Here is a 27,777-nt window from a genome sequence, read left to right on the forward strand (position 1 = left end):
CACTTTTAAAATCCACTTTATTTAGTTCCCCCCAAACCAGTACAGGACTTAAGGCGTCTCCACACACGCAATTCTTGCAGAGTTATTGTTTTTTGTTTGTTTGTTTTGAAAATAACTATGTTGGTCAGGTACCATTTATTCTTATCATCTGATCCCTAAAACTGTAACAGTGTTGAGATATGACAGTCAAACCAGTGTTAAATCAATAGACTATTTACATAGCACAGCAGATTATGTTTGAGACAGTCACTTGGGGATAAAACCACATTTTAGAACAGACAAAGACCACCATTATTACATATTTGGAATCAACTATTTACAGGTCCCTAATATCACATAACTATGGTCTGTACACTGGTCCAGTGGGGCAGGCAGAAGCTTGACAGGCAGTTATTTTGAGGGATTTTAAATATGATTTGGAAGCACACTATTATGCTACCCTGAACGCCATGTGCCACATTATCCCAGGTGGTCTTATATCCGGGAATGGCACATCCAGCTGATATAAAATAAAAAAACAGACAACACAATGTTTACTTTGTGGAGATTGACTCATGCTATTCAGACATCTGAACTTTGAAAGAAATTCGTCCAAGAAACTTGTCACGGTCATCTTCATTTCTTAAATTGGGAGATCCCATAATCTTACACACAATTGTTACTTCTTCTTTGGTACGGTTGGAGATAATTGCTAGCTGAACAGCCACTAGAGGCTGTAGATAGTCAGCCTAGTAAATAGAGAGAGGGGGAAATGATTTCAGATACCATAGTGTACTTATTTGAATAAAAACAATTAAGATTGCAAATTCATTTCATCTATTGGTTTACTGGAACAAAACCCCCAACTTTACAGAGTCCCATCGAAGGGTACATCTACACTGCAAATGAAGGTGTGATTGTAGTGGAGGTCGGCACACACATGCTAGCTTTAATCCAGCTAGTGCAGCTAACAGCAGCGAAGACGTGGCAGCATGGGCTGCAGCACAGGCTAGCCTTCCCAGTACAAACCTGCCAGACTCTTGTTCCTAGCTAATGCTGGGTCCATGCTGCTGCGTCTTCACAGCTATTTTCAGCCATGCTAGTTCAATTTAAGCTAGTGCAGGTCTGCCTATCCATGCTACAATTACACCTTAATTTGAGATGTAGATGTACCCTAACTCAGTTAAAATTATTTGTGTAGGAGTTAATCAGGCTAAAATTCTGCACAGCATTTGTCTCAACTGAAAAATTCAGCACAAATTAACAGTTATAGACAAGATTTTCAAGGTGCTCAAGGAAGTTTGAGTGCAATTTCCATTGAAAGTCAATGGGATTTGGGTGTCTAACTCTCCAGTTTTTTCGAAAATCCAAGCCTATATTAACCTTTTGCTTTTTACAAGCATATGGAAAAAATTGCCGTAATTTATGCTCTTTTCTGCTCACTTAACTTGCGTTGAACATGCGAGAGAGACTGTGTCAGACAAAAAATATTGAAAAGGTTTCCAGCTGAAAGAACATATCTTAAAAGGAAGACCTTGGTACTGATATGGAGGTGCTTCCCACGTACACTCCATCCTGCATATAAAAGTTGTAACACAGAGAAGGTTTTAACTATAATTTATAATTATTCAAGGCATGGGCTCCTTCCAAGTAGTTCTGTTCAGTTTGTGTTCACATAGAAACTTTTCTGAAACCAAAACTATGTTTGTCTATATGCATTTAGCATGCTAACAGTATTTATATTAGCAAATTCTGGGAAAGCCTAGAAAACTACCCCACAGTACTTCAAAGGATAGAAAGCATGGAGGACATGAAGAGTGACACCAACAACACTGGGGTGGGGGGAAAGTGTGCTGAACCAATTATTGGAAAAACAATAGTGTAACAGTCTAGACTTCTGATAAGGCCAAAAAACTGTTAGTTGCATGATTATTAACCAGGTTTAATTATATGATGTGTGTACTAATCATGTCAATGACTGGTTTTTAACTATTAATAACTGTACTGTGGACAGGCCTATCTGATCTAGCCACCTCTATTTTCATTTGAGGAGACCTAATAAAATATAAGGAAAACTGACTTTTTACAGCAAAATTACTGAAATCATGTTAGTGTGAACTCAGTCTTATTTTTCTCAGTAAGAAGACAGTAAAGCCCAATCTATTTTCCTGTGTATGGGCAGGTGCAGCACAGATCCTATCAAGTACTCTGAAATACCTGCATAAGTAATTTTCCATACGTGTATTTGGTTGTAAATTTCAAGTCTGAACAATGCAGTAACCATCACAGACCCATCCTAAAAATGCCCCCAAAATTTTACAAAAAACACATGACTATCATTGAGACATACTTACATGTAAATTTTTTCCATAGTATGGAAAATACATTAAATCAATCACTCCCCCATCAGGAAAATAAGTTATCTGAACCTTGCCTTCTTCCTATGGTTAAAGACAAAATTAAAAGTTAATTCCCGTTTTAACAAACATTAAGAGGTAAAAGAAAATTACAATGTTCTAATGATGAAATGCAAGAACCCTACAAAAATATTTGAGTACTGCTGTACCAGAATAGTTTCCACAACAGAATGAACGATCTTTGCCAAACTACAAGACTCATAGACATACACTTGTACTTGTTAAAAATTTAATATATTAATAACCTTCTACTACCTATGGTTGAAAGAACCAATTTTATTTCACAAAACAGATTTTAGCTTATACATGCTCCAACCTTCCATTTCTAATCTAGATAAAATTAATACTAATATTTATTTAGTAAAGTAGAAATTAAGCCAGAATAGTCCTAAGTTTTATTTTCCACCCACCATCATTCAAAAAACGAAACACACATCTCTACAATGAAAACTTCAATTTATACTCCCTTTAATATAACAAAAGTATTTAAGGAAAAAGTTAGACAGTGCAACTGAATTTCCAAATATCCACAGGCAAGTTAGAAAATGTTTATTGTGAAGAAGCAATAGCAAATCCATATTTAAGGTTTCAGCTAGATTTCTGTTTAAATCCCAGTTTTCAAACCTCCCCAAAATCCACATTTAGGACCTGCTGGAAAAATTGGGACACCAGTTCATGGTTAAGGGTTGAGTTTCTGGTGAACAGTGAGGTAATTTGACAAAGAGGTTCCTGGGATAAAGGCTACCCGAAAAAACAAAAAGAAAACCTATTGTTTAGGTGTCAACTTTTTCACAAACACGTTTTTGTGAGCAGACAGTGACAAGCATGAAATGCATATGGATACTGCTCCTTATTGCTGAACTGCCTTCTGTTGAGATCTCACTCCAAGACCAAACTCCATTACCTAAAATGCTCCTGCATTTTGTTTGACTCTTAGAGCAAGTGAATGGGACAGCTACAAACTATGCTGTGAGCTGTTCCTGGGACAGGTTAGCATGGAGAGATACACACAAAATAGGTTATGAGGTGTACTGGCCAGGAAGCCAGAATACCATGAATTTAAGCCTCCTCTTCCGCTGACTGCTGTTATTATTTCAGAGTATTCACAAGCTTTTATTAACCAAGGCCTCATATCCCCCATTTTGCAATATGATAACAGAGGCTGCACAAGGTCACTTCCGTCAGAACTAGGAACAGAATCCACATCTCTAAAATGGCAGACCCAAGCCTCATCCACTCAGCTTTGGCTTTTGGATCAAATCTGCCAAAGCTAAATTTCCCTACATACAATGGAATTCTAGTGTAGTGATTATGTAGAGTTAAACACACATGGGCTGCAAAAAGCCAGGAAATGTCCCATGGCTAAGGCTACAACTTGGTCACAGGTATTTTTAGTAAAAGTCACAGACAGGTCACGGGCAATAACCAAAAAGTCACAGCCAGTGACCTGTCCATGACTTTTACTAAAAATACCCATGACTAAATCTTACCTGCTGAGGCGGCAGCCCGGGGCTCCGCTGCCACCACTCTGGGCCGGGAGGGTTGCCCAGTGCCCCACCACCGCTGCTGCTCAATTCCTTTGGGAAAGGGCGGACTGAGGTTCCACTGCTGCTCCCAGACTGCTGCTCCAGGGCAGCATCCGGGACCAGCTGCCTGGGGCTGTCAGAGCAGTGGCCAATGTGGCGGGTTCCAGAGTTGCCCCAGCTGCTGAGGGGGTCCTGGGGTCAGCCGCACCAGCCACTGCAGCTGCGCAAGTCATGCAGGCCCTGGAAAGTCATGGAATCCATGACTTCCGTGACCTCTGTGAAAGGCTCGCAGCCTTACCCGTGGCTAATGCAGTAGGGACTAGTGTGCAGAGACACCAACCTTGCTCTGAGACACTGAGAGGAGATTATGAAAAAAGGTAGGGAGGAATTAGGGACATTGCATGGACCTCCACCCCTGCCCTCACCAGTCTGTGTGTATATGGCCAAAGGGAGGGCCTGCCCCCTGCCTCCACTGCACCCCCAACCTCTTCCAAACACAGAGAAGGGGAAGATCAGCCCTAGGAAAGCAGCCCTTCTATGTCACCGAGGGTCCTTAATTATCATTACCAATCCCGGGCCTGGACTTCCTTCCCAGGATGATCCTCCTCCTCTTCAGTCATGTTCCCTCTCTCCTCCACTGCCACCATCACTGCCTGCTCCTGCTTTCCCCCAGGTGACTGAGCAGTGAGAGTCTGATAGAATCAAGCCACAGCCATAGTCAGTGAAGTCTGGGGTGCTGGATTCACTGCCCAAACCACAGGTTGCCAATTGCAGGCAAACTGTCCTGCATGGCGTGCTCCAGGTACTTAGAGCACATGATGGGGGCAGTCAGAGTGCAATATGCAGCCTTTGGCTTGGGCGGTGAACCCAGCAGTGCCCCAATCCATTCAAAACCACCACAGTTTGCTTCCTAACAGATTCTCACTGCGCAGTCTGAATGTGCCATCGAAGCAGTAGAGAAGAATGCCCACGGCCATACCTGCTGTATATTGGACCTAAAAATCAGGAGGATTACTGAAAATTAGGGATAGTTGACATCTCTGGGTAGGGGTATATGTACACTAAACACTAAGCCTTGGCTCTGACTCAAGTTTGAACCCAAAGCCCCCCTCCCCATCCATACACAAAATCAGTTGACTCAGGTCAGAAAGTCCTTGCACCCTGTACAGGAGGAGGGGAGGGAAGGGGAGGGGAGCACAGCCCAAGTCCTACTGAGTCAGGTCAAAGTCCAGGCATTTCACAGTGTGGATGCAGATTGGGTCCAGGTTGCCAGACTTGTGTCTAGAGAGTCTGCCAATCTATCCCACAAACCGCTTCCCAGTCCTTCAGTTCCAAAGCTTGCCACTTGCTTTCCAGGAATCGGAAGCAAAAAACCATTACCTTTTCCATAACTGGTGTTCTTCGAGATGTGTTGCTCATGTCCATTCCATATTAGGTGTGTGTGCTCACCACATGCACCAGTGCTGGAAGTTTTTCCCTTAGCAGTATCTGTAGGGGACTGGCTCTGGTGCCGTCTGGAGTGGAGCCCGCATGGTGTGGAATAGAGAGGGGCAGCAGGTGGCTCCCCCGACCATCAGTTCCTTCTTGCCGGAAACTCCGACAGTGGGGAAGGAGGACGGGTTGTGGAATGGACATGAGCAACACCTCTCAGAACACCAGTTACGGAAAAGATAACTGTATTTTCTTCAAATGCTTGCTCATGTCCATTCAATATTAGGTGACTCCAAAGCAGTACCCCTGGAGGTGGGTAGGAGTTCATGGATGTGTAGATTGCAACACAGCTCTGCCGAACCCAGCATTGTCTCTGGCCTGCTGAGTGATAGCATAATGAGAGGTAAACGTGTGAACAGAGGACCACGTTGCGGCTCTACAGATGTCCTGGACTGGGTGTGCGCCAGGGAGGCCGCCAAGACAGCTGCACTCTCGAGTGGGCTCTGACAATCGGTGGCGGCGGAACCCCCACCAGGTCGTAACAGGTCCTTATGCACGAGGTGATCCAATTAGAAATCCTTTGCAAGGACACAGGGTGACCCTTCATCCTATCCGCTGTAGCGATGAAGAGCTGAGTCGATTCTTGGAAAGGCTTGGTACGTTTAAATAGAAAGCCAAGGCATTCTAGACATCCAGGGCGTGAAGACACCTCTCCTCACTGGTCTTGTGCGGTTTGGGACAGAACACCGGGAGGAGGATGTCCTAGTTCGTAAGGAAGGTGGAGACCACCTTTGGCAGGAACATCAGGTGGGGCCACAACTGAACCTTATCTTTGTAGAAGACCATATATGGAGGTCCTGAAGTCAAGGCTTTAATTTCAGAGTCCATCTTGCCGATGTCACCGCCACCAGGAATATGACCTTCCATGACAGGTGGGAAAGGGAGCAGGAACCCAGCGGCTCAAAGGATGGACCGGTGAGCCTAGAGAGGACCAAGTTAAGATCGCACTGCAGGACAGGAGTCTGTACCTGCAGGAAGAGTCTCCCAAGGCCTCTCAAGAATCTGACCCTCATGTCATGAGAAGACACCGTCTGGCCCTGGATCGGTGAGTGAAAAGTGGAGATGGCCACGAGATTCGCTCTAATGGAAGAGCGTGCCAGGCCCTGGTTCCTCAGATGAAGCAGGTAATCTAAGATAGACTATATGGAAGAGCACGAGGGAGAGAGGCTGCGCTCAAACGCCCAGTGGGAAAACCTTGTCCGGTTGGCCCGGTAAGTCAGTCTGGTTGAGGGCTTCCTGCTTCCCAGGAGGACCTGTTGGACCTCATACAAGCAGGTACGCTCTTCTGGTACGTTCATCCACGACAAAAGGTGGAGGGACATGAGGTTGCAGTGCAGGAGCTGACCATGGCCCTGTGACATCAGGTCCAGTCGGTTGGGCAGGGACCAGGGAGGGGCCGCTGCCAGGATCATGAGCGTGCTGAACCAGTGCTAGCAAGGCCACGCCAGGGCAATCAAAATAACCTGTGCCTTGTTTCTCTTGATCTTTGCCAGGACCCTGCTGATGAGAGGAATCAGAGGAAACGTGTACATCAGGTTCCCTGACCATGACAGGAGAAAGGCATTGGAGAGGGAGGCCTTGCTGTGAACAAAACCGGTGGTATTTCCTGTTTAGCCTAGTGGCGAACAGGTCCACTTGGGGAGTTCCCCACCTCTGGAAGATCATGCAGGCTACCTCCAAGTGGAGCGACCACTCGTGGTGCGAGAAGTCCCTGCTGAGGTGATCCACTAGCGTGTTCTTGACACCAGGGAGGTGACAAGCTTCCAGATGGATTTCATGGCTGATGCAGAAGTCCCGAAGACAGAGTGCCTCTTGGCAGAGAGTCAATGAACGTGCTCCCTCTTGCCTGTTGATGTAGAACATCAAGGCCGCATTGTCCGTCAGGACTCTCACTACCTTGCCCGACAGGTGAAGTAGGAAGACTCTGCATGCCAAGCGAACTGCCCTGAGTTCTTTCATGTTTGTGTGTAACGTCATCTCCTCCTCCTCTTGGGTCTGGAGGTCACTGAGGTGCATGCCCCAGCCAAAGTCCAAGGCGTCCGATACCAATTCAATGGAATGATGGGGGAGGGAGTGTCGAACAAAACCCCTTCTAGGATGGTTATGCGATCAGTCCACCATCGCAGTGAGGAGAGTACTGTCAGAGGAATGGTAAGGACCATGTCCAGGTGATCTCTGGACTGGGAATAGACTGTCACCAGCCATTGCTGCAGGGACCACTTCTGGAGCCTGGCATAGCAGACAACACGGGTGCAGGTAAACCTTAGCCATAGCCAGGGGGAATGTGGAGACCTCTGCGATGAGGCCCGTCAACATCTGGAACCTTTCTAGTGACAGGAACGCTCTGGCGCAGGTCGAGTCAAGCACTGCTCCGATGAACTCTATCCTTTGCACCAGAACAAACAGACTTTTTGTCATTCACCAGGAGGCCCAGGGAGCAGCACATGGCTTGCAGCACCGTGACATCCTTTTGAACCTTAGACCTGGAGTTGCCCTTCACCAGCCAGTCATTGAGGTATGGGTAGATCTGGATACCCCAATGCCTGAGGTATGCAGCTACCACCGACATGCACTTGGTAAACACTCTGGGTGCTGTTACCAGACGGAATGGGAGGACCACAAACTGGTAGTGGTGGGGGTGCACCATAAACCGGAGAAAGTGCCTGTGACCTTGAAAGATCGCTATGTGGAAGTCTGCGTCCTTCAAATCGAGGGCAGCATATCAGTCTCCCAGATCCAGGGAGGGGATGATAGAAGCCAAGGAGACCATGCGGAACTTTAGCTTCTTAAGATCCTTGATGAGGTCCCTCTGGTCCAGGATGGGCCGAGACTGCCCTTGGCCTTTGGGATTAAGAAATACCAGGAATAGAACCCCTTGTTCCTGTACCTGAGAGGCACTTCTTCCACCACACCCAAATGCAGCAACCCCTTTACCTCCTGTGCAAGGAGACTCTCGTGAGAAGGGTCCCTGAAGACGGATGGGGAAATGGGGTGGAGGAGGGGGGAGGTAGAAGTCAACTGCAGGGTATAACCCTCTGCCATAGTATTGAGGACACAGCTGTCTGAAGTTATAGCTGTCCATGCGGGGAGGAAAAAAGAAAGGCAGTTGGAGAACAGCAGGACAGACGGATCCGGGCTAAAGTCTGGTAGGTTGCCCTTGAGCGCATCCTCAAAACGCTGGACAGAGGGAGGAGGTGGGTAGCTTCGGCGGCACTTTTAGCCCCATTCTTCTTATGGGGGCGGGGGGGCTCCTGGCAGGGTTGACTCCCTTGGCCCGGAGATTGCTGTGGTTTGAACCACTTACGGGCTGAACCTGGAACGTACAGCCCCAGAGTTTTCAGGGTAGTGCAGCATTCCTTAAGGCCATGCAGTTTACTGGCCGTCTGCTCTGCAAACAGGGCCTGGTTGTGGAAGGGGAGGTCGTGCATCGATTGCTGAGCCTCAGTTGACAGACCCGAGAGGAGCAGCCAGGATGCCCTTAGCATGGAGATGGCAGAGGCCATGGTGCAAGCTGGGGAGTCTGCTGCATCTGAGGCTGCTCTCGCTGCAGCCATGCCCTCTTCGAGGATCGCCCGAAATTCCTTCTTGGACCCTTCAGGCAGCGAGACCTCGAATATGGCCATAGACTGCCGCAGGCTTGGCGGTTGGCCACTCTCAACTGAAGGCTGGAAGACTAATAAATTTTTCGCCCAAATAGATCCAGTCTCAAGTCTTTATTCTTGGGCGCAGCCCCAGGTTGACCCCACCTCTCCCTCTGGTTAATGACTTCAATTACGAGGGAGTTGGTTTAAAGCTTGGGAATCAGTGCATGCCCCATCCCTAGGCTGAGTCATGTCCAGGACCAACTAAGTAGAACTAATACCAAGGGTAAATACTAAACTATATACACTATTTTACAAAGAAACATTCGTGAGACACACTGAACTATGCGAAAGCTAGATGAAGCAGCAGAAGTTCCAGCACCGTCAATGGCGGCAAGAAGGAACTGAGGGTGGGGGGAGCCAGTGGTGCCCCTTACACTGCGCCAGGTGGGCGCCACTCCAGAGGGTGCCAGAATAGGTCTCCTACGGATACTGCTAAGGGAAAAGCTTCCGGCACCAATGCATGTGGCAAGCACACACACCTAATACGGAACGGACATGAGAAAGCACTTGAAGAAGAATCTTCTGTTTCAAATGCAGCTGCTTGGCAACTACCCCTGTGCCAGTCTAGATAGGGGAAAATCTGCGGCTAAGGGAACAGGCATGACCAGCAGCATCTGGGTCACAGCTGGCAGGTCAATATCCCCCTCTGAGAGGTGCCTTCAGCAGTTCAAAAACTGCAACTGAAATGTCCTCTACTGTCATGCAGATGTTCTGCCTATTTTGGGACACAGGCAGAGCATGAAGTAGAGAAGGTCATGCAGTTGCTCTGCCAGTGTCCCAAAATAGGACAGAACATGAGGTGGAGAAGTCCTTCCACTCTGTCGGGGTCTGTATTGTCTCCAGCTGCTGCGAACACACGGACCCAAAATAGCTCATCTGGATGTATTTGTGAACTAAAACCACTCAATACACTTCCAGTCAACCACCATAGGACACACAGACAATTCTCCCACAATCCGCTATGAAACAACTGTCAGTTGGCAAGGGCACTAGGAACTCTGGGATACAATAGTAGACGTCCGCAGAAGCTGAAGCTCTGACTTGAGTCTGCATATTACAGTATGGATTCAACAGCAGGGTTGTGAAGCCCAGGTTTCCACTGCACTGTGGATAACTCAAGCATGGGCTTGGAAACATCAAGTCTACAAGCCCGGGTCCCACAGATCAGGGCTTAGTGTGCAATGCAGATCCACACTAGGAGACCAGGGTCCTCTCTTATGCTCTACCCCAGACTTCCCAGGATGAATGTGGGCATCGCTTACACCATCATTTTTGGATGCAACAATCCTGAGGTCTGTGCAGAGAATGCTCCACCCCGTGAGATTTAATATATAATGCTTAATCTCATCAACACATTAATTTGTTTGATACCAATCAGATTTACTGGATACAATATAAATCAGTAGAGACAACAGAGGATTGTTTTCATAAGCTATGGTCCAGAGGCCACACTTGGTTACAGAGTAACCTGCAGATAAAGTTAACCGAAGCACTTGATTAAATTTTACTAAAAATGTTAGTAAAATGTAATTGACTGCTATAGATAATGGTCCATTACTTAAGTAGTTATATACTTTCTCATGGACATGTTGTTTCCAGAAGCACCCAGGACTCATTGCTAAAAGTTACATAAAATCTAACATTTGAGGCTCCTTACTCTGGAAGAGATCATGCCTGTTCAGATCCATGCATGGAGGGGGCACTCCACATTCAAGTCTTCCCTATACAATGTGATAGCAAAACTCTCCACAGCCTCATGCCCGCCTCTTCTGGACCCTGTGGAGGGCTGTCAGTGTAGTCCAAAAGGGAAGTTAAAAATGGACAGGAGTAGTACTGGGGTAAAGGATGCACATCAGCCTCCCACTGGCCCCACAGAAAAAATAAACCTCAAAAGTTAGTACAGCTCCAGCCCTTTAGTAATTTTTTAACATTATCCCCATGCTCCTGTGTATGCAAGGCTATTGAGAGCCAGAGCAGCAGCAGGCATAGATGGTCCCTCCACAGATGGCCCTGGATTTCCAGGAATCCTCCAGGTTTGAGAGTGGTAATGAAAAGGAATCTCCAAAAGGTTATCTTCACAGATCCTCAAGTACAAAGTCCCTTGATGGATTTTGCTGCAGGAGGGGAAAATTCAGGCCTTTGCTTGTTCAATTCGACCCACAGAGTAGGGAATGCACAAGTGGCTTTTCTGACATAGATGCCCCTTTTCTATATGAATTCATGACAAAAGCAGTGTAGCAAACATATGTAGTAAGGATCAACTGTAGGGGTAGCAGTTAAATGGAAACAAGAGAAAAGGGAAGAATGCAGGTAGAGAGAGCAAGGAGGAAGCAGGAGAAAAACACATGCAGAAGAAAACATCCAATTTCAGTATGGTAGGCTTTAAAAAAAAAAAACAACCCCAATCATTTGTGATGTTTTGGACAGGATCCTGTTCCCAAACCTTCTCTGACCTGTAACTGTATTTATTTCTTCCTTCTTACTCAACCTCCTTTGGAGGCACATCTGTCAGATTGTTTGGCCCTTGAGCTAGCAAGCCCTGCTATATACTGCAAAGATTCAATATTTCCCATTACACTGTCCTTGTAAACTACAGTAAGTGCTCACATACAGGAAAATACACTTTGTTCAATTGTATTTCTGTAATGATTCTTTCAAAAAACAAAGTATGGAATACATGAAAAGGGAAAAATGGATTAAATAGAAGTAGAGTAGTTGCACAACTGCATATACAATCATCGTATTTATATGCACAGATCTGGTAACTATGTGCACATATACATATACATAGGTATATTTGCATGTACAACTGCCTGATGAGCAACTACATGACTAACTTTTGGAAAATCTGGCCCTAAGTAATATATATGTGTGTGTGCACGCATGCAACTCAAGGAGATTACTGCAGAATAATCTAGCACTTAGAAGAATTTCTAGACTAAGGGTGGGCAAACTTTTTGGCCCGAGGGCCACATCTGGGTATGGAAATTGTATGGCAGGCCATGAGTGCTCACGAAATTGGGGGTTGGGGTGCAGGAGGGGGTGAGGGCTCCAGCTCTGGGGTTGGGCCAAAAATGAGTTCAGGGTGCGGGAGGAGGCTCCGGGCTGGGGGTTGGGGTGTGGGTGCGGGAGTGAGGGCTGCAGCTGGCAGGGCGGGTTCTTGGGTGCAGGAGGGTAGGACTGAGGGGTTTGGAGGGCAGGAGGGGGATCAGGGCTGGGGCAGGGGGTTGGGATGCTGGAGGGGATTGGGGCACAGGCTCCGGACAGCGCTTACCTCAAGCGGCTCCCAGAAGCAGCGGCATGTCTCCCCTCTGGCTCCTACAAGGAGGCACAGCCAGGTGGCTCTGCACGCTGCCCCGTTTACAGGCGCCATCTCTTTAGCTCCCATCAGCCTTGATTCCCGGCCAATGGGAGCTGCAGGGGCAGCGTGCAGAGCTCCCTGGCTACTTCTACACTTAGGAGCCAGAGGGGGGAGATGCTGCTGCTTCCAGGAGCTGTGCAGAGCCACAAAATACACAAAGGAGGGCAAGGCCAAGATCCCGCTCCCTGACAGGAACTCGAGGGCTGGATTAAAACGTCTGAAGGGCTGGATGCGGCCCCCGCCATAGTTTGCCCACCCCTGTTCTAGACCCTGAGTTCATTAGTGGCCTGGTTTTCAAAGATGATTAACACCGACAGCTTCAGTGGGGATTTGTGGTTGGTCAGCACTCCTAATAATCAGCCCATAGTTTGCAAAATACAAAATAGATACCCCCGATATTAGACTAGGATTGCCTCCAAATACAGTGAATATTATTGCAGAAGTGAAAACAAGGATGTACTGTGTCCTGAAGAAATGCAGAACTTGAGATAAATGCTGTTAAGAATGACTTGTAATCCTACAATTAGATTAAGTGGGAATCCAGATATCATCTACAATCACAGCTCATCTTGTTACCCAAATTGACATGTGGTGATAAGAGGAAGATCAACGATTATTAGTGAAATTTTGCCTGTAAAAAAAGCTTATCTTGCCTCATACACCTTAAAATCCTAGTTATGTTGACATCAGCAAGGGAAGGCAACCCTACTCATTCAACTCTTCTGTAATTCATTCATTCATCACCTTTTTTATTCTCTTCTGCAATTTAGGAAAGTAATAGTCATATCACTATGCAAGCAGTGTAATAACTGAATGCCTTTGGATTAAAATGATACATTTTGAGGGGAGTGTATATGCTGTGTATGCCTGGGTGCTATATGTGCCTGTGTATCACTCTTACCTGTGTGTTTTGTTTTTTTCCCCATCTAGTATTTCCTTAAAAGCCAACAATATAATATATGTAAACAATATAGCTTAAGGTAAAGGAAAGAAAATGCTGCAAAAGCTATTCTGACTAACAAAGCTAAATATCTCTGGCAAAAGGCTAAAGAACTAAATAAAGAGACAAAAGCAACCAGAACATGGTGTATTAAGGAATAACAATTTGAAAGTCACAATTCTACCTGAAAAACTGTCACACTATTTTTTATAAATGACACTAAAAATTAATACAACTGAAAGACAAAAAAAAAGTGTCTTTCAATTTACTATATTCATTTTACAGCACTTCATAAATAAGTCACCCCCCTATAGAGTGGTTTCCAGTGTTTGCGTGACTCTTTCACAAAGCAATGGAGCGGAGAGAAATACTTAATAGTAAAATTCTTAAAAGGGTATCTATTTAAAATCTGTAGTCAATTTGAAAAAAAGTTAAGTTGTTTCAAGTACTACATCTGTCCTCCTGACAATTTTTGCCACATGTGTAGTACCTGAAACTTATTTTTTTAAATTTAATTTCACTACAGATTTCACATAGATGACGTCCTTTAACAATCTGAATAGGTTGTACTTACAAGGACTCACACTGTATTGCAAGGAGGCAAATACAGTAGTCTAAATCCTGTTCATATTTACACCCATAGAACTCCATCTAAGACTAGTTACACATTTCTCACGTACTTAAAGGGTAAGTGAGGAAAAAGCAGGCAGAAGACTGATAAAGAGCAGATCCAAAGCTAGATAGAAAATTTTATCTGGACCAGCATGATAATGGGATTTGTGCTTAATCACACAACATTCAAGAGACAGCTTACTTTTATCACTCTCAAATATTTTGAAGTTTACAGCAGTTACCAATATACCCATAATGTTGCATGAAGTTAAACATCCAACACATAGTACACCACACTGTTTTTAGACATCTGTCTTTGGCAAAGGAAAGCTCAACCCAGATGCAACCTCTGCTTTCTAGTGCAATCCTGGCTTTACAGACAAGTTTCAAATTGGCTGCTGGGCTGACAGAAGCACAAAGAGGTAAAGTGAGTTGCCCCAAGTCTCATAAGGTGAAAAGCATATTCTTTATTAAAAATTCAAGTAAAAATACTTTGAACAGGGGAAACTACATGGGGTTGGAGAGGAAAACAACCTCCTACACACCTTTAAACTTGAGGAAGAATGCAGGGCACCTTCAGTCATTTTGCATCTGCTACTACAGATGGAGTAAGTCTGCACAATTTATACTTCTATTAGTAATACCTTCACTCCCTGCCAACACGCAAACACCCTGATGACTGAAGAAGAGTGGGTCACCACAAATGTACATCATGATGGAGTCTGCAAAGTTCTCATGCATGTCAGTACCACTTCATCCGTACAGGGGGGGAAAAAATGGATTTGGGGCTTTTCACAGTCAAAGAGTGTGGGAGAGAGGGTAGATAGAAGAGGAGGAAGAAAGAAGGGATAAAAGCACTCAAAGTAACTAACTCAACCTAGACTCAAAGCCAGAATATTCCTGGGTTCAATCCCTTGCATTGGCCACTGAATCACATGGCCATCTTTAGAAGCTTCTTTTTTAAAATGTGGAGTTGGGAAAACATATGCAGAAGTCAGATCAATAAAATAATACGGACTGCAAGAAACTCTTCACACATGCTAAGCCATACAATGAACATGAATAGATCTGTTGATATTATAAGCTGTCTTCAAATCAAGTATGAACAAATTTTACTTTATGAACATTAACCATTTTAGAACTCCCACTTGTCTCTTACCCATCATTATATAAATTGTCTAAGATGCATTTGCAGCATGGAGAGAAAAACAAAAATATTGGTTATGAAATGGGAAAACAAAATACAACTTGTACTGAAGTAAAAAACAACAACAAAACATATTTCAATATGAACAAGAAATCACATGTATCCTTTTTGTCTTCAGCTTTGTCAGACCTACCTGATTTTCACATAAGTCTTAATGATATGAAACATGAAAGAACAAAAGAACAATTTTTAAACTGACATAGAATAAAAAAGGTACCTTTATGAAAAAGTTAAAACATACTGAAGCACTAACCTGCATGAACACAAAACAGATATAGCTATCAAAAGAAATCAAAATGTGGATTTAAAAATAATGGAAGTTTCAAAGAAAAAATGAAGTTAAAAATCTTTGCTTCTAGCACTTATGCTTGCTTTTCTCTCTGTTTAAACATAAAGGAAAATGGCCATAAATACTTCTCTTTATTCAATACTCACCTTAGGTGAACATTGTATATGTGGTTCTCCTTCAGGCTTTAATCCAATTATCTAAAGAAAGGGAAAAATCTCCATAAACAGCTATTTTTCTGTGGGACTTGTACAAAGCTGATTTTTTAAAAACATATTAATGTACGGGAGACATTTAACGTGCAATTACACTTTGACTATGACAATAAAAATGGTATTACAGGTTTCCCTGGTTATCATGGTAGGATTTCTCTATTAAATGCGTTCAGTTGATAAGCAACTAAGTCTCCAGTTTCCAGGTCTACAGCCCTAGTAAAAGGGCATAAAAACTGGGTTCTTTCCAACTCAGGCATTGTTACCAACAAAAGGTTCTCTGAGGTTAGCTCAGACCTTCAGTTACAGCTGGATAGTTTCATTTCCTTCAGGAGGCTTGCACATGTGTAATTAATTAGACCTTAGTAAAAAACTTTGTTGATGCACAAGACTAGAATAGAATCCATTGTTCACTCTTTAGTTACATTCCTTCTGAAGAGCATAAAGAAGAATGAAAATAGCAAAAACTCCACAAACTTATTTTCTTACTATAGTAAGCAAATATGACTAAATACATACAGGGACCAAACCTGGTGAGTAAGAAGGTACCATTTTGACAGAGTGCCATGGACTCGAACCATACTAAGATCTAAAGTGCTAATGAACTACTCCTCAAAATGGTTCCACTAGCCACAGCCAGTAGCAGTTGACTATTCCAAATTAAGCATGTAAAATTAATGGCTGAATCTAGGTGTTATGTCCAGGCAACATATCATGTAACTTGCAGTCAGCTAACAAAGAGTGAAATATTTTATCACCACCACCCCGCAATAACATTTTTAACACAACTGTTTTCAAAAGTTAAAGCAAGCACCATTACATTCTGGTTCATACTTGCATTCCGGAAACGTAAACAAACTTAATTTTACACTGAGCTTTTTCTTTTACAAGGTAAGAGTAGCACCCTTGTATTTAAAACTGGGCTTCCAGTTTTGATCCATGGAAACAAAGCCAATATTCTTAAGTATTAGAGATTTAAACAACTTGCCCCCTCCCCATCCCTAAAGCAAAATTGTTAGTTATTTCAGTAAGTTACATTGTTTTATAGAGAGAGAAGGAAACTGAAGGAAAAGCCAGGACAAATAATCGAGCCATTCTCTGGAAGAAATTTTCATAAAGTTTTAGTTAGAAAACTAAGTTTTAAACTTAAGAAAACCAGAAAAAAAAGTCTGTGCACTTACTCTATTCATTTTCACAAGCACACATGGAGTTCCTTTAGCATAGCCAAAAGTGTCATCTTCTACTCCAGAACATGATCCAAGCTTAGTGCGATTAAACTGACATGCCTGTTTAACAGCACGATCTTCATTCTGCTCGAACAGTTTTCCTGCAGTACATGCTATATTTCTGGATTGTTCTGAATCATCATATGCTATAAATAAATAAATAAAATAAATAAATAAATCTAAATCTATTGGTGTAACATACTCATGCAACCAATAAGCACACAACCCTATAGTAAACTACTTCTCAAGGTCCCTTATCTCTACATAAATTTGTAAGGTTTTCAGCTTGAAAATAAAATTGTTATTTTCCCACTATACCTTTCCTATTATGCAAGACAGCAAAAACTATTTGCAGGTATTTTTGTCACCAACAGGTGGTGCTAGAAGTTTTATATTCATTAAATTACTGAGATGCCCAATTAGTCCCCCTAGTTCTCTTTTCACATACATATGGCTCCAGAAACTGCCAAGCCTTTCCATTTCTCTAGAAATGAGGAGATAGGTGTAAACTGAGCAGAAGTAACATAAAATGGAAGGATGATCCATTCTGGGGAAACGGACCTACGAAATCTACATTACTCTTGTCCTGTAGTAAAATTAATCAAAAGATATAAAATTCTTCCTCGTGGTTGACATTACTGCTATCAAAAACTTCAGTTCTACTACCCTTAACGAGGGCAGCAGACATAGCTCCTGGCAAAGACCAGATATATCAAGGAAGGCAGAAATTCACTTATAACCACAATCAAGGTAATCTGATCTGCTGAACAGTTGGAAACAAGACATCTTCCCCCAAAGCCCTCCTCTACTAGGTCCTTTCTCAATTATTGTGGACATCACCCTGCCTTCACACTCAGGTGTCATCTTTAACTCACATCTTCCTCTAGGTCCTCACATCTTGCTAACTCTTTCTGCATAACATCTAAGACGGGGCGGGCAAACTTTTTGGCCTGAGGGCCACATCGGGTTTCGGAAATTGTATGGAGGGCCGGTTAGGAGAGGCTGTGCCTCCCCAAACAGCCAGGCATGGCCCGGCCCTCGCCGCCCCCCCCCCCCCGCTTCTCGCCCCCTGATGGCCCCCCCAGACTCCTGCCCCATCCAACCCCCCCGTTCCCTGACAGCCCACCTGGGGCCCCTGCCCCATCAACCCCCCTGCTCCCTCTCCCCTGACTGCCCCCAGAACCCCATCCAACCCCCCCTTCTCCCTGTCCTGACTGCCCCCCCCAGGACCCCTGCCCCTGACTGCCCCCCACCACATCATCCAACCCCCCTTCCTTCCTGACTGCCCCCTGGGACCTCTGCCCCCATTCAACCCCCCTCTTCCCCGCCCTTTGACCACCCTGACCCCTATCCACACCCCCACCCCCGAACTCCCCTGCCCGCTATCCAACTCCCCCTGCTCCCTTACCGCGTTGCTTGGAGCACCAGTGGCTGGCGGCACTATAGCCACACTGCCTGGCTGGAGCCAGTCGCACCACCGCACGGCACCGGGTCAGGCCAGGCTCTGCCCCAGGAGCTTGCAGCCTCGCCGCCCAGAGCACTATGCCGGCGGCCCAGTGAGCTGAGGCTGCAGGGGAGGGGGAACAGCAGGGGAGGGGCCGGGAGCTAGCCTCCCGGGCCAGGAGCTCAGCAGCCAGGCAGGAGGGGCCCGCAGGCCGTAGTTTGCCTACCTCTGATCTAAGATATCATATGACCTTTCTTATCCATCCAAAGAGTTAAACTCTGGTCCAAGTCTCCAACATCTCATATTAATTACTGCAATACCCTTTCCCAGGGCCTTGACAAATGCAGTCTTGCCTGGCTCGTATCCATTTAGAATGCTGCTGCAAAGACCATTTTTCTAGCCCATTTGCTTTGACCATGTAACCCCTCTCTTTGAATCCCTCCTCTGGCTCCCCCTTCTACATTGCATCAACTATAAGTGCTTGCATTTACCCTGAAGCCCCTTCTTGGCCAATCCCCACCCTATCTATCATCTCATTCATTATCGAGCAGTTGATGATCACCTCCAATCGGCCCATGATGCCAGCCTCCACTGCCCACTTGTTAAATTTTCGAACCAGTACTTTCATGCTCTCTTCCATGTTGCTCCACACACTTGGGGAGGCACTCCCGGTAAACATAAGCAAATCTACCTCATTATATACCTCCTAATCCCTCCTCAAAACTCTCCTTTGCTATGACACCTACAAAAAACTTGACAATGTTTAGGTATGCAGAGACCACTGCCTATCATGCTGATCAATACTGTCTGTATCCTTGTACTCCCCCTCTGTATCCATTTGTTGTTGTCTTATACTTCAACTGTAAGCTCCTTTGGGCAGGGAATGTCTTTTTGTTCTGTGTTTGTACAGGACTTAGCATAATGGGGTCCTGGTCATATGACATATGAATAATAATCAAGGCCAATATATAAAATAGCTTGTCATGGACCAAATTCTGGGTGATGTAAGCACTCCTGCCACAGAAGCTCAGAACCTTCTGGATAACAGCATTCACCCAATATTTGTGACCCTACATGACAATCTGGAGAGGTGCAGTCTCAACCAGCACTTATCTCTTTCCATTCAAGGTTCTGGCTGGTAGAGTTACCCAGTGCAAGAGGCCACGAGGCCCAGCAGTCTAAGGCAGAATATCTTCAGTCATTTGGAGGTCTTGACTCAAAGCTTAAGAATAATTTAAAACTTATTATGAAATTTGTTCTTGTGGAAGATGTATGATCATTAAATCTAGAGTTCAGAGTTATACATATGAACTCCAACACCTGTATCATTGTGGAAGTGGACTTTGGAGGCTTGAAGTGAATACTTAAGCCCAAAGTCTAGGACAGCTGTCAGACTGTCTTGAGTGCTGAGTGTACCCTTTAAGATGACTGGTCCTTTGCTTAGCCACTAGTCGAGATACAGGTACACATGAATACCTAGCCTTCTCAGAAGGGACAAGAAATCATATTTTGTAACAAAGATCTCTGCTTCCTTAGAGAAACTCCTACTCTTCTGGGACCCTGATTGCTGACGTCACATTGCTCCAAAAGGTAAGGGGATCATAAGGATAAGGTGGTGTGATCCGTTAGAGAGTTCATGTATTAAAGAGATTCCAAAGAGGGGCTATTAAGGATCCACAGTCCCTAAGCAATCATCAAGATGCGGACTGCATTTTAAGATGTTGAGAAGCACAGCTATATGTCACTAAATTGGATTCTGTTCTCTTCCTGTTAGCTATTCGTCCAATTTTGGTGGTGCTCGCAAATTTGATCACAGCTGCATTTATTGCTGAAACCACAGAAAGCAAATGTGCAAAGTAAATTGAAAGGTGGGTTTTTTGGGTTTGGTTCGCTTTTTTTTAAAATTTAGATGCTATGAGTTTTGGAAACCCTAGCACAACTAGCAGCAAGTATCAGTCTTTGAAGATATACATTCTTCACCATTATCACAGAAACAGCTCTTTAAACCAAACAGTTCTATGGCAGTGTGCATATTCAAGCTGAGATGCACTAGACTTGGGAATGTTTTAATTTAATGTGAACTAAATGCTAGAACTACTGTTTAATTGTTTTTTATTTAAATTGAGAGTATTCAAGTACACAACTCAGATGACAAATTCAAAAGCCACCATCTCAAATGGCATTCTTGTTGGTAGTCTCAGCAGAGCAAAGGATTCAATGAGAAGAATGAACAACTTTTTCACCCTGTAAATACTACCTCCAGGACAGGATTCAGGCAGATTGCCTCTCGGCTATCTCCCCCCCCCCCCCCAGGTTAACAACTGTAGCACAGGTGGCAGCAGCGTAAATGGGTAAGTAGAGAACTTAAGACGGTAGTGTTGCTGATCCATCACCTGTCTCAAGTTCACCTAAAAACCCACCAAAGTAGGCAACACATAAGCAGTGCATTGGTAGTAAAATACCCTGGCTTGCTGGGGGCAGGTGTTACACCAAAATGCAGGAGTATGTCAACTTTTTTCAATACACTTCTAAAAATATCTTTAAAAGGTTCAAGATTTCTTAAGCAAAATGGTGAAAAAGTTTAAGTTTCCATAACTTTACAAGATAGGCTTCTTATTCATGTTAATAAGAATAGTCACTAAACAAAATAAAAGATATGTACCTCTACTAGCCAGAGGGGTCTCATTATATAGAGTTAAACAGAACATGAAACTGAAATTAAAACTGTTTGAATCATAAATTATCTACATGTTAACCACAAGATTAAAAGTGTTTTCCCATACTTCTACTACGTTATTTCAACTCAGCAAACCTTGATGCTCCCATATGACCTCCTCTTACAAAGATCTTTTAACTCTCTCCTACACAGCCCCCTGGCAAGCACAATCTCCTTGTGTACCATACAACTTCAATTTCTTCCACCAATTCTCCCTTGAAAATTCACTTTGTTTAGTGCTCAATGATTGCACCATCCAAGGATACTGGAATACTATGAACATCCAGTGTTCGTCGGGGTCACATTAGATCAAATGCTGACATTCAAAGAACAGATCAAAAAGCTGGGGAAAAAAGTGAACTCCAGGAATTGTGTACTCCAGAAATTGGCCAGCTGACCCCAAAACACTCTGACCAGCCAGTCTGGTCTTGTGTTACTCAACTGCAGAGTACAGTGCCCCAGTATGGAGATGTTCAAGCCAGGCACACAACGTAGATATTGAACTCCATTAATCCTGTAGGATAATCCCTGGGACTTTCAAGTCAATTCCCATACTGTCACTATACTACTTCTGGGGGATTGCACCACTATCAGTGAAGTGGGATGCCTTCAGTAAAAAGACAACAAAAAACAGACGCTTTGTACAAGACATCCACTGCACAGATAGATTCCACCATCCAAGAGGTAGAAGCCCAGAAAGACCTTTGCCTCTGAAAATCTCTTACCACAAAATACTTTGTAGTCTTTGATGGGGGTAACAAAATAGCTGGATATGTATACCATCTTGGAAAAACTGGTTCCTTCAGAACAAACTCCCACAGGCACTGACCTTGAATGAGAACACGAGCATAATCTAAATCGAATTAGAGGTGGAGTGGCAAAGCCTGGTCAGAATCTGAAGGGGAGACTGGGAGTGAGAACCAATAGGGTAGGGAGAAGCATGTGAAGACAGATTGGACAATGGTCCAGGATGCAGGGAGGAAAATTGGCATTGACTGAGCAAAGAGAATGGGACAAGGAACTGGAGGGAGAGGGAGGGAGAGACAGAGGACACAGAGATTGGATGAGGCATCCATGAAGGGAGAACAGCACTAGGAGCCAGTGAGAACAGGGAAATGTGGGTCGGGGCAACTGGAGGTCTGAGTTGGGGAGAGTGACAGATCAAATGAGGAGACAGGAATTAGGAAAGTGGTGTTCTGGAATTGGCTGGGAAAGAAGAATGGGGCTGGGACAAGGAGCCAGGGGTTGGGAAGAAAGACTTGGGACAAAGACAGGTTAGCAGGGACCCCTGCCTGATTCAATGCACAGGATGGATCTGCTCTGGGGATGAATTAAGGTTGTATAGTAAAGGAGACTTATGTGTAGGACGCCTGCTTCATTTATTGCAGAAGTTGGAAGGTGGTTAATGAATCTGGCAAGGGACTGGGGGAAGGGAAAGCATTGTGTCCTGGTAAATGCTGCTCTGGAGAACTGGATCCTATCCTTGTCTCTGTCACAGGAATTCCTATGGGATGCTATACAAGTGGCTTAAACCAAACTTTTTAAAAGGTGGTCACTCATTGTATTCCTCATTTTCTGGGTAATGAGATGTTGGGGTCTGATTTGTGGAAATCCTGAGCACTCTCATCTCCAACTGACATCAGCGGAAGCTGTGCTTGAATACATGGAGTGACATATAAAGCTAAGTACTCTGAAAAATCAGGTTCTAGGTTTCTCAGATTGGACACTCAAAACTAGTAGATACTTTTAATTTCAATCTCTCTGCACCTGCATTCCCCATCTGTACAATGGGAATAATAATATCCCCTCATCCCACAGGAGTCATGTGAAAACAAATTCATTACTGTTTGAGAAACAATCATACTATAGCGGTGAGCTCCTGGAGAAGCCCTGAATAATAATTCAGTCTTCAGAACAGGGTTTGACTAGCGTGCAGTAAATAAGGCATGGGCTACACATTATAAAACAGGGAGAACACACAATATTGAATAGCCTTATTAATTGAGCACCTTCCACTCTGTGCACTGAATGAGGAGTCCTGTGGAAAAATTAGCATATGATCATGTAATTAAAGATTGTATCATAGTACCTATGCACAAAGGGGCCAAATTAAGATTGTACAAACAACTTTAATTCTGACACTTCCTAACTTTTGAGTGCTTGACTTAGAAACCTTAATAACATTATTTTATCTTAGTTTTTCTAAGTAACATAAAAACAGAAAACATATTACACAAATAACTTTGCTATTCATTTATCTACCCTTTGTCTGATATAATCTTTTCCCACATACTAACTTCAATTGTAATCTCTTTTGTCATGTTTTATAAACCTGTAAAATACCATGCACCAATATGACGTTATATATAAAAAGTAAATAATACTATCATATTGTTTGCATGCAAGTTTATTTCTTTAACCAATTTAATGTCACTCTTAACTAGGCTTGTGGCAGGAGGACCCAATTCCTTCCTCAGCTATCCAAGCACACTACCTATTGACGTCAGTGAAGGCTGCACAGCTGTAAATCATGGTAAACTTTGACCAAACATTTAACTCTGGATCTTTTTGTATTTATTTAAGGAATGAAAAGCAGAATATATAACTTTTACTGATCTGTAGAAGTCTTTCTGTTCAGAATGGCCATAGTACATTAGCAAATCTATCAAACACCGTAACAAATCTATACAATTTAGAGCAGTGGTCCCCAAATTTTTTCTGTCACTCCCCTCTTACCCATAATGGAACCTGTCCGCACTGCCCGGGAGCCGCAGCTGGAACTGTGGTCGGTGCCCGGGAGCAAAGCTGGGGGCCCAGCACAGCTGGGGGGCCCTGCCTTCCTACCCCCCCCCCAAACATTTCTCCACACACCCCTACGGGGGTGCATCCCAGAGTTTGGAGACCACTGATATAGTTAATAAATGTTAAATTCTACAGATCATGTCCTCTAAAGGAAATCAACTGAATGTATTTATAGCTACAGCCTGTCCAAACACTGTAATGTAAAAAAACATTCTACTTACACTTTAGAAATTGTTTAAGGGTAGAAACGTATTCTGCATATGACTGGGAGTCAGACTTGTTAAAATAAAATTCCAGTGCAGTGACTGGCTTTGGTGAAATCATAAGTCCTTTTAAAGAAAAACAAAACATAAAAGTCAGATATTAAACAACTCTTTTCACCCCCACCCTCACTTCTCAGAAAGACATTTTTCAAATTGTAAATAGACCATCTAGTATGGAATTTCAGCATTCTCCTTATACTGTACAACCATATTTTGAGGGTAGATTTTTAAAATCAATTTTTAACACCAAAATCTAAATTACAATCTAAAGTTACGATTTAAGTGCAAGCTATAATAATTAGAACTCATAATCATCAAAACCCAAATGATTGAGAATAGAAAAATTAGCTAATCACCTGCAGTTTTAAAGTATTTTACTGATTACAGTTTTACTTTGTACTTTCCATATTCAACAAAATTATACCAAGGCTTTTCTTTAAAAAGAACATTTTAATTTTTAGACTAGTGCTAAGTAAGACAGTCCAGTGGATAGCTTCCATACCTTAAGTTTACTTACTCGGTATGTGGGTATTTTTACATACTCTTAGTTCCATTATAAATTTGTTACTTCTGTATCTCCTGTGCATACTTTTGAAACCTACTAATTTTAAAGAAGTGGTTTATAAAGCCAAAAATGCCTTACATAGTAAAACTGGAGGCTATATAATTTTAATTTCAGGGTGACCCACAGAGAACAAAAGAGGACTTGCACCTTATAAAGAATTTTTTTTTTTTTTTTGAAATGTATACAGGTGGCCTTAAAGGTCTCCTAGCCAAAAACAAAACCACATTGATTGTTCTTTTTCACCTTTCTTCCCCACACACCAGAAGTTCAGATTATGTCTACATTTGAAGACTACAGGCAGCAGCAAAACTAGTAGGATGAGACAGCAAGCACTGAAGAAACAAAACTTGATCTACTGAGGATACAATTTTTTATTTGGAGAGTTTAAAAACGATTGGTTAACCTATGTAACTAGAAAAACCTCATAGGAAAAAAATGTGTTTTTGTTAAGGGTGTCTACCCACTCCACATCTTCAATTAAGACTTGAAAAAGGCCACCACACATCTTTTGGTAAACCCAGGAAGACTAGACACATAAGGTTCTTGATATTTCTAAGTTGAAATATAAACCAGATTTCTGCCCCCCGCACAAAAAAAGGGGGGGAGGCACTTCTTTATACATCATAAAAAAGAAAAGAATGTAACAAAAATCAGTTTTCCCCTCTCTGTAGGTCACTTCTAATACATTTATTATTTAAATATATAATATAAAATGATAAACTTATCAGAAAGCATATGGAAAGTACAACTACACAGACCAAACCTATCAGTGATCCACTGCAAGCCCCACGTGAAGACACAGAAAATGGTGCTTTTTTTTTTTTTTAAATAAGGAAATGATTTTTACAAATTAGAAGTTTTGGAGAAGGAATGAATTCCAGAGACTAACATTGTATATATGCCTTTTAAAAATGCACTTCTTGACTCATTCACCTTTTCTGTGGGGTTCACAAAAGCACAGGTTCTCCCTCTCACCCCAGCAGCAGTTAGTTAAACTATTTCCCAGGGCAAGTGTTACCTAAATGCCAGTATGACAGTCTGATACATGAAACTACAAACCCCATTTTGCTTGATGAATGCCATTTTGACAGTAAACTGAACTGTACCTTCACTGTTGCCTTTTAACCTCCATATTGAACTGGGATTCCATGAGGTGTCAGCAGAGGGCTAACAATGGAGAGCAATCAAGAGTCATTAACCTGGAGGGCATTCCATTCAAATGGACACTCCCTAGGACAGTGCACCCCAGAACCACCAGTTATCCCAGGTGGGGCTGTAACTAAGCAATGTGTCATCTGACAGGACTTGAAACTGGGGAGGGGGGGGGGGGGGAAGACTTTGACACTTGGAACTTTATACAAAGGAGGCTCTCTCAATTTTCAAACTAGCCATTTTAAGAAAAAAAGAGACCAGTACAAGGCGGCAAGACGGAGAAAAAGCAGAGGAGAGTGTAGGGACCCTGGAAGGCTTGAGCAAACTCAAAGGGCTCTGTGTATAGGTTTTGGTTTTCTTCTCATAGATGTGCCTCTCTCCTATGCTTTGTGAATAAAGTGTGTGATTGGCTTACAAATTCCTTTATAAAGTCTGCGTTACTTGCTTTACCTGTCACACAGTCTCCAAAAGGTGAGACAGTAATCCAAAAGGTCCACTGTATCTGTGGAACTCTGGGAGCATGTAACAAACTGGGGAGGCATACAGAGAACTAGCACTGGTTTCAGAATTTAGGCATTTGGACTCCAGAGTCCTATATCTTAGAAAGGGTTGCTAAATCTGCACCCCAAGAGCATGCTAGGAAACCCAGAGCTTGAGAACGTCACTGGATTCAGTCAAGACTAGGGATGTAAATATCATTTTAAAAAGTTAACTGTTTAAATTATTAAAATTATATCGGTTAACTGATTAAAGGGAGAGGGCCCAGGGTTAGGGTGGGTTAACGGTAAGACTAATGCTTACTGGGTTAACCATTTAATATTTTACATCCCTAGTCAAGACCCAGCCAGCTTAAGAGCATGTGGGATCCAAGATTTGGGACTATTACAACAGGCTGGTTAACATCCACAAGGGGAACTAATCACTGTTTTTAACAGCCAGATTTAATTATCTGATAGCACTTACAAATGGAAAAAGCCCAAATTCTTAAGCTCATTTGTATTTGGTGAACACTATTACACCCCCACTGAACAATATAAATGAAATGTCAATTATAGAAATCAGACAGACAATTTGATTTTTTTAACTAAATTTAAAATAAGAATAAAAACCTTTGACCTATGCCATCCAGATTGTGTACATGGTTTTTTGTTTTTTTTTTTAAATAAATTTAAGATTTATAGCCAGGTCTATGACATGTTATACTGCAAGTAAAAACATGACAGAGTTAAGGTGAAAACAACAAATTTCCAAGCATAAAGAGATGAATATGCATACAATATTCATGAGATTACTGTAATCTTCAAATATGCATACAATATTCAGTGATTAATTTATAGAAAACACAAATTAAAAATATTGTAATTAGTAATCAAAGAACCAGAGTCTTTCTACCTTAAAGTTCTTTGGTTAACACACATTAGAGCTGAGTTACAACCTTAAAGGAGATGTTTCCTACATTGCAAAAGGCATGGAGTACAACCACTTTTAAAATTTACCTTCCTTCACACCTCCCCCAAGCAAATTCACAGCCTATATGATACTGGAGTTGTCAGAGCCACTGTGGAACTTCATCAGAGCATGGAACTGATTATATAGTAAAGGACATAGGGAAAGACGTCAGAAGTTGCTTTTTTGGTGAAGTTTCAGGATTTTTTATTTACATATTTAATGATTTTATACAATGGAACATTCTATGGTTTTAAAGCTTAGAGAACCCTGTTGAGAACAATTGAATACCAAGGCCCTGAAACTGAATAAAACACCTTAAAATGCACAAGCAAAATTACTGACGGGACAATAGTGATGTTTTTGTTCATGGACTGAATTGCGTTGGCAGACTTAGATAAGAGGAAGTTAATCAGTATAATAAAATACACAAAACGTAACTCCAAAAAGGAAAAACAGGAGTAAGGTGACAAAGACATGATTATATG

The 27,777-nt window shown here is 42.9% G+C and overlaps 1 protein-coding gene across 2 annotated transcripts in view; it reads right to left on the reverse strand.

Annotated features, from left to right (window-relative positions):
* Positions 1-27,777, reverse strand: part of ATP1B3 (ATPase Na+/K+ transporting subunit beta 3) — a 54,701-nt gene continuing 26,924 nt past the window's right edge. Inside the window, exons 3-7 of one of the 2 annotated variants that reach the window (XM_027817378.3) lie at positions 24,085-24,192; positions 16,857-17,047; positions 15,613-15,663; positions 2,334-2,420; positions 1-728 (exon numbers count right to left, since the gene is read on the reverse strand). In XM_027817378.3, coding sequence (XP_027673179.2) covers positions 558-728; positions 2,334-2,420; positions 15,613-15,663; positions 16,857-17,047; positions 24,085-24,192 — 608 coding nt within the window. In that variant the 3' untranslated portion in view covers positions 1-557. The remainder of the gene's footprint in view (positions 729-2,333; positions 2,421-15,612; positions 15,664-16,856; positions 17,048-24,084; positions 24,193-27,777) is intronic. The other variant, XM_037908242.2, reaches the window with a different exon arrangement.

The sequence above is a fragment of the Chelonia mydas genome, chromosome 9, assembly GCF_015237465.2.
Source record: "Chelonia mydas isolate rCheMyd1 chromosome 9, rCheMyd1.pri.v2, whole genome shotgun sequence".
In the NCBI taxonomy this organism is placed as follows: domain Eukaryota; kingdom Metazoa; phylum Chordata; order Testudines; family Cheloniidae; genus Chelonia; species Chelonia mydas.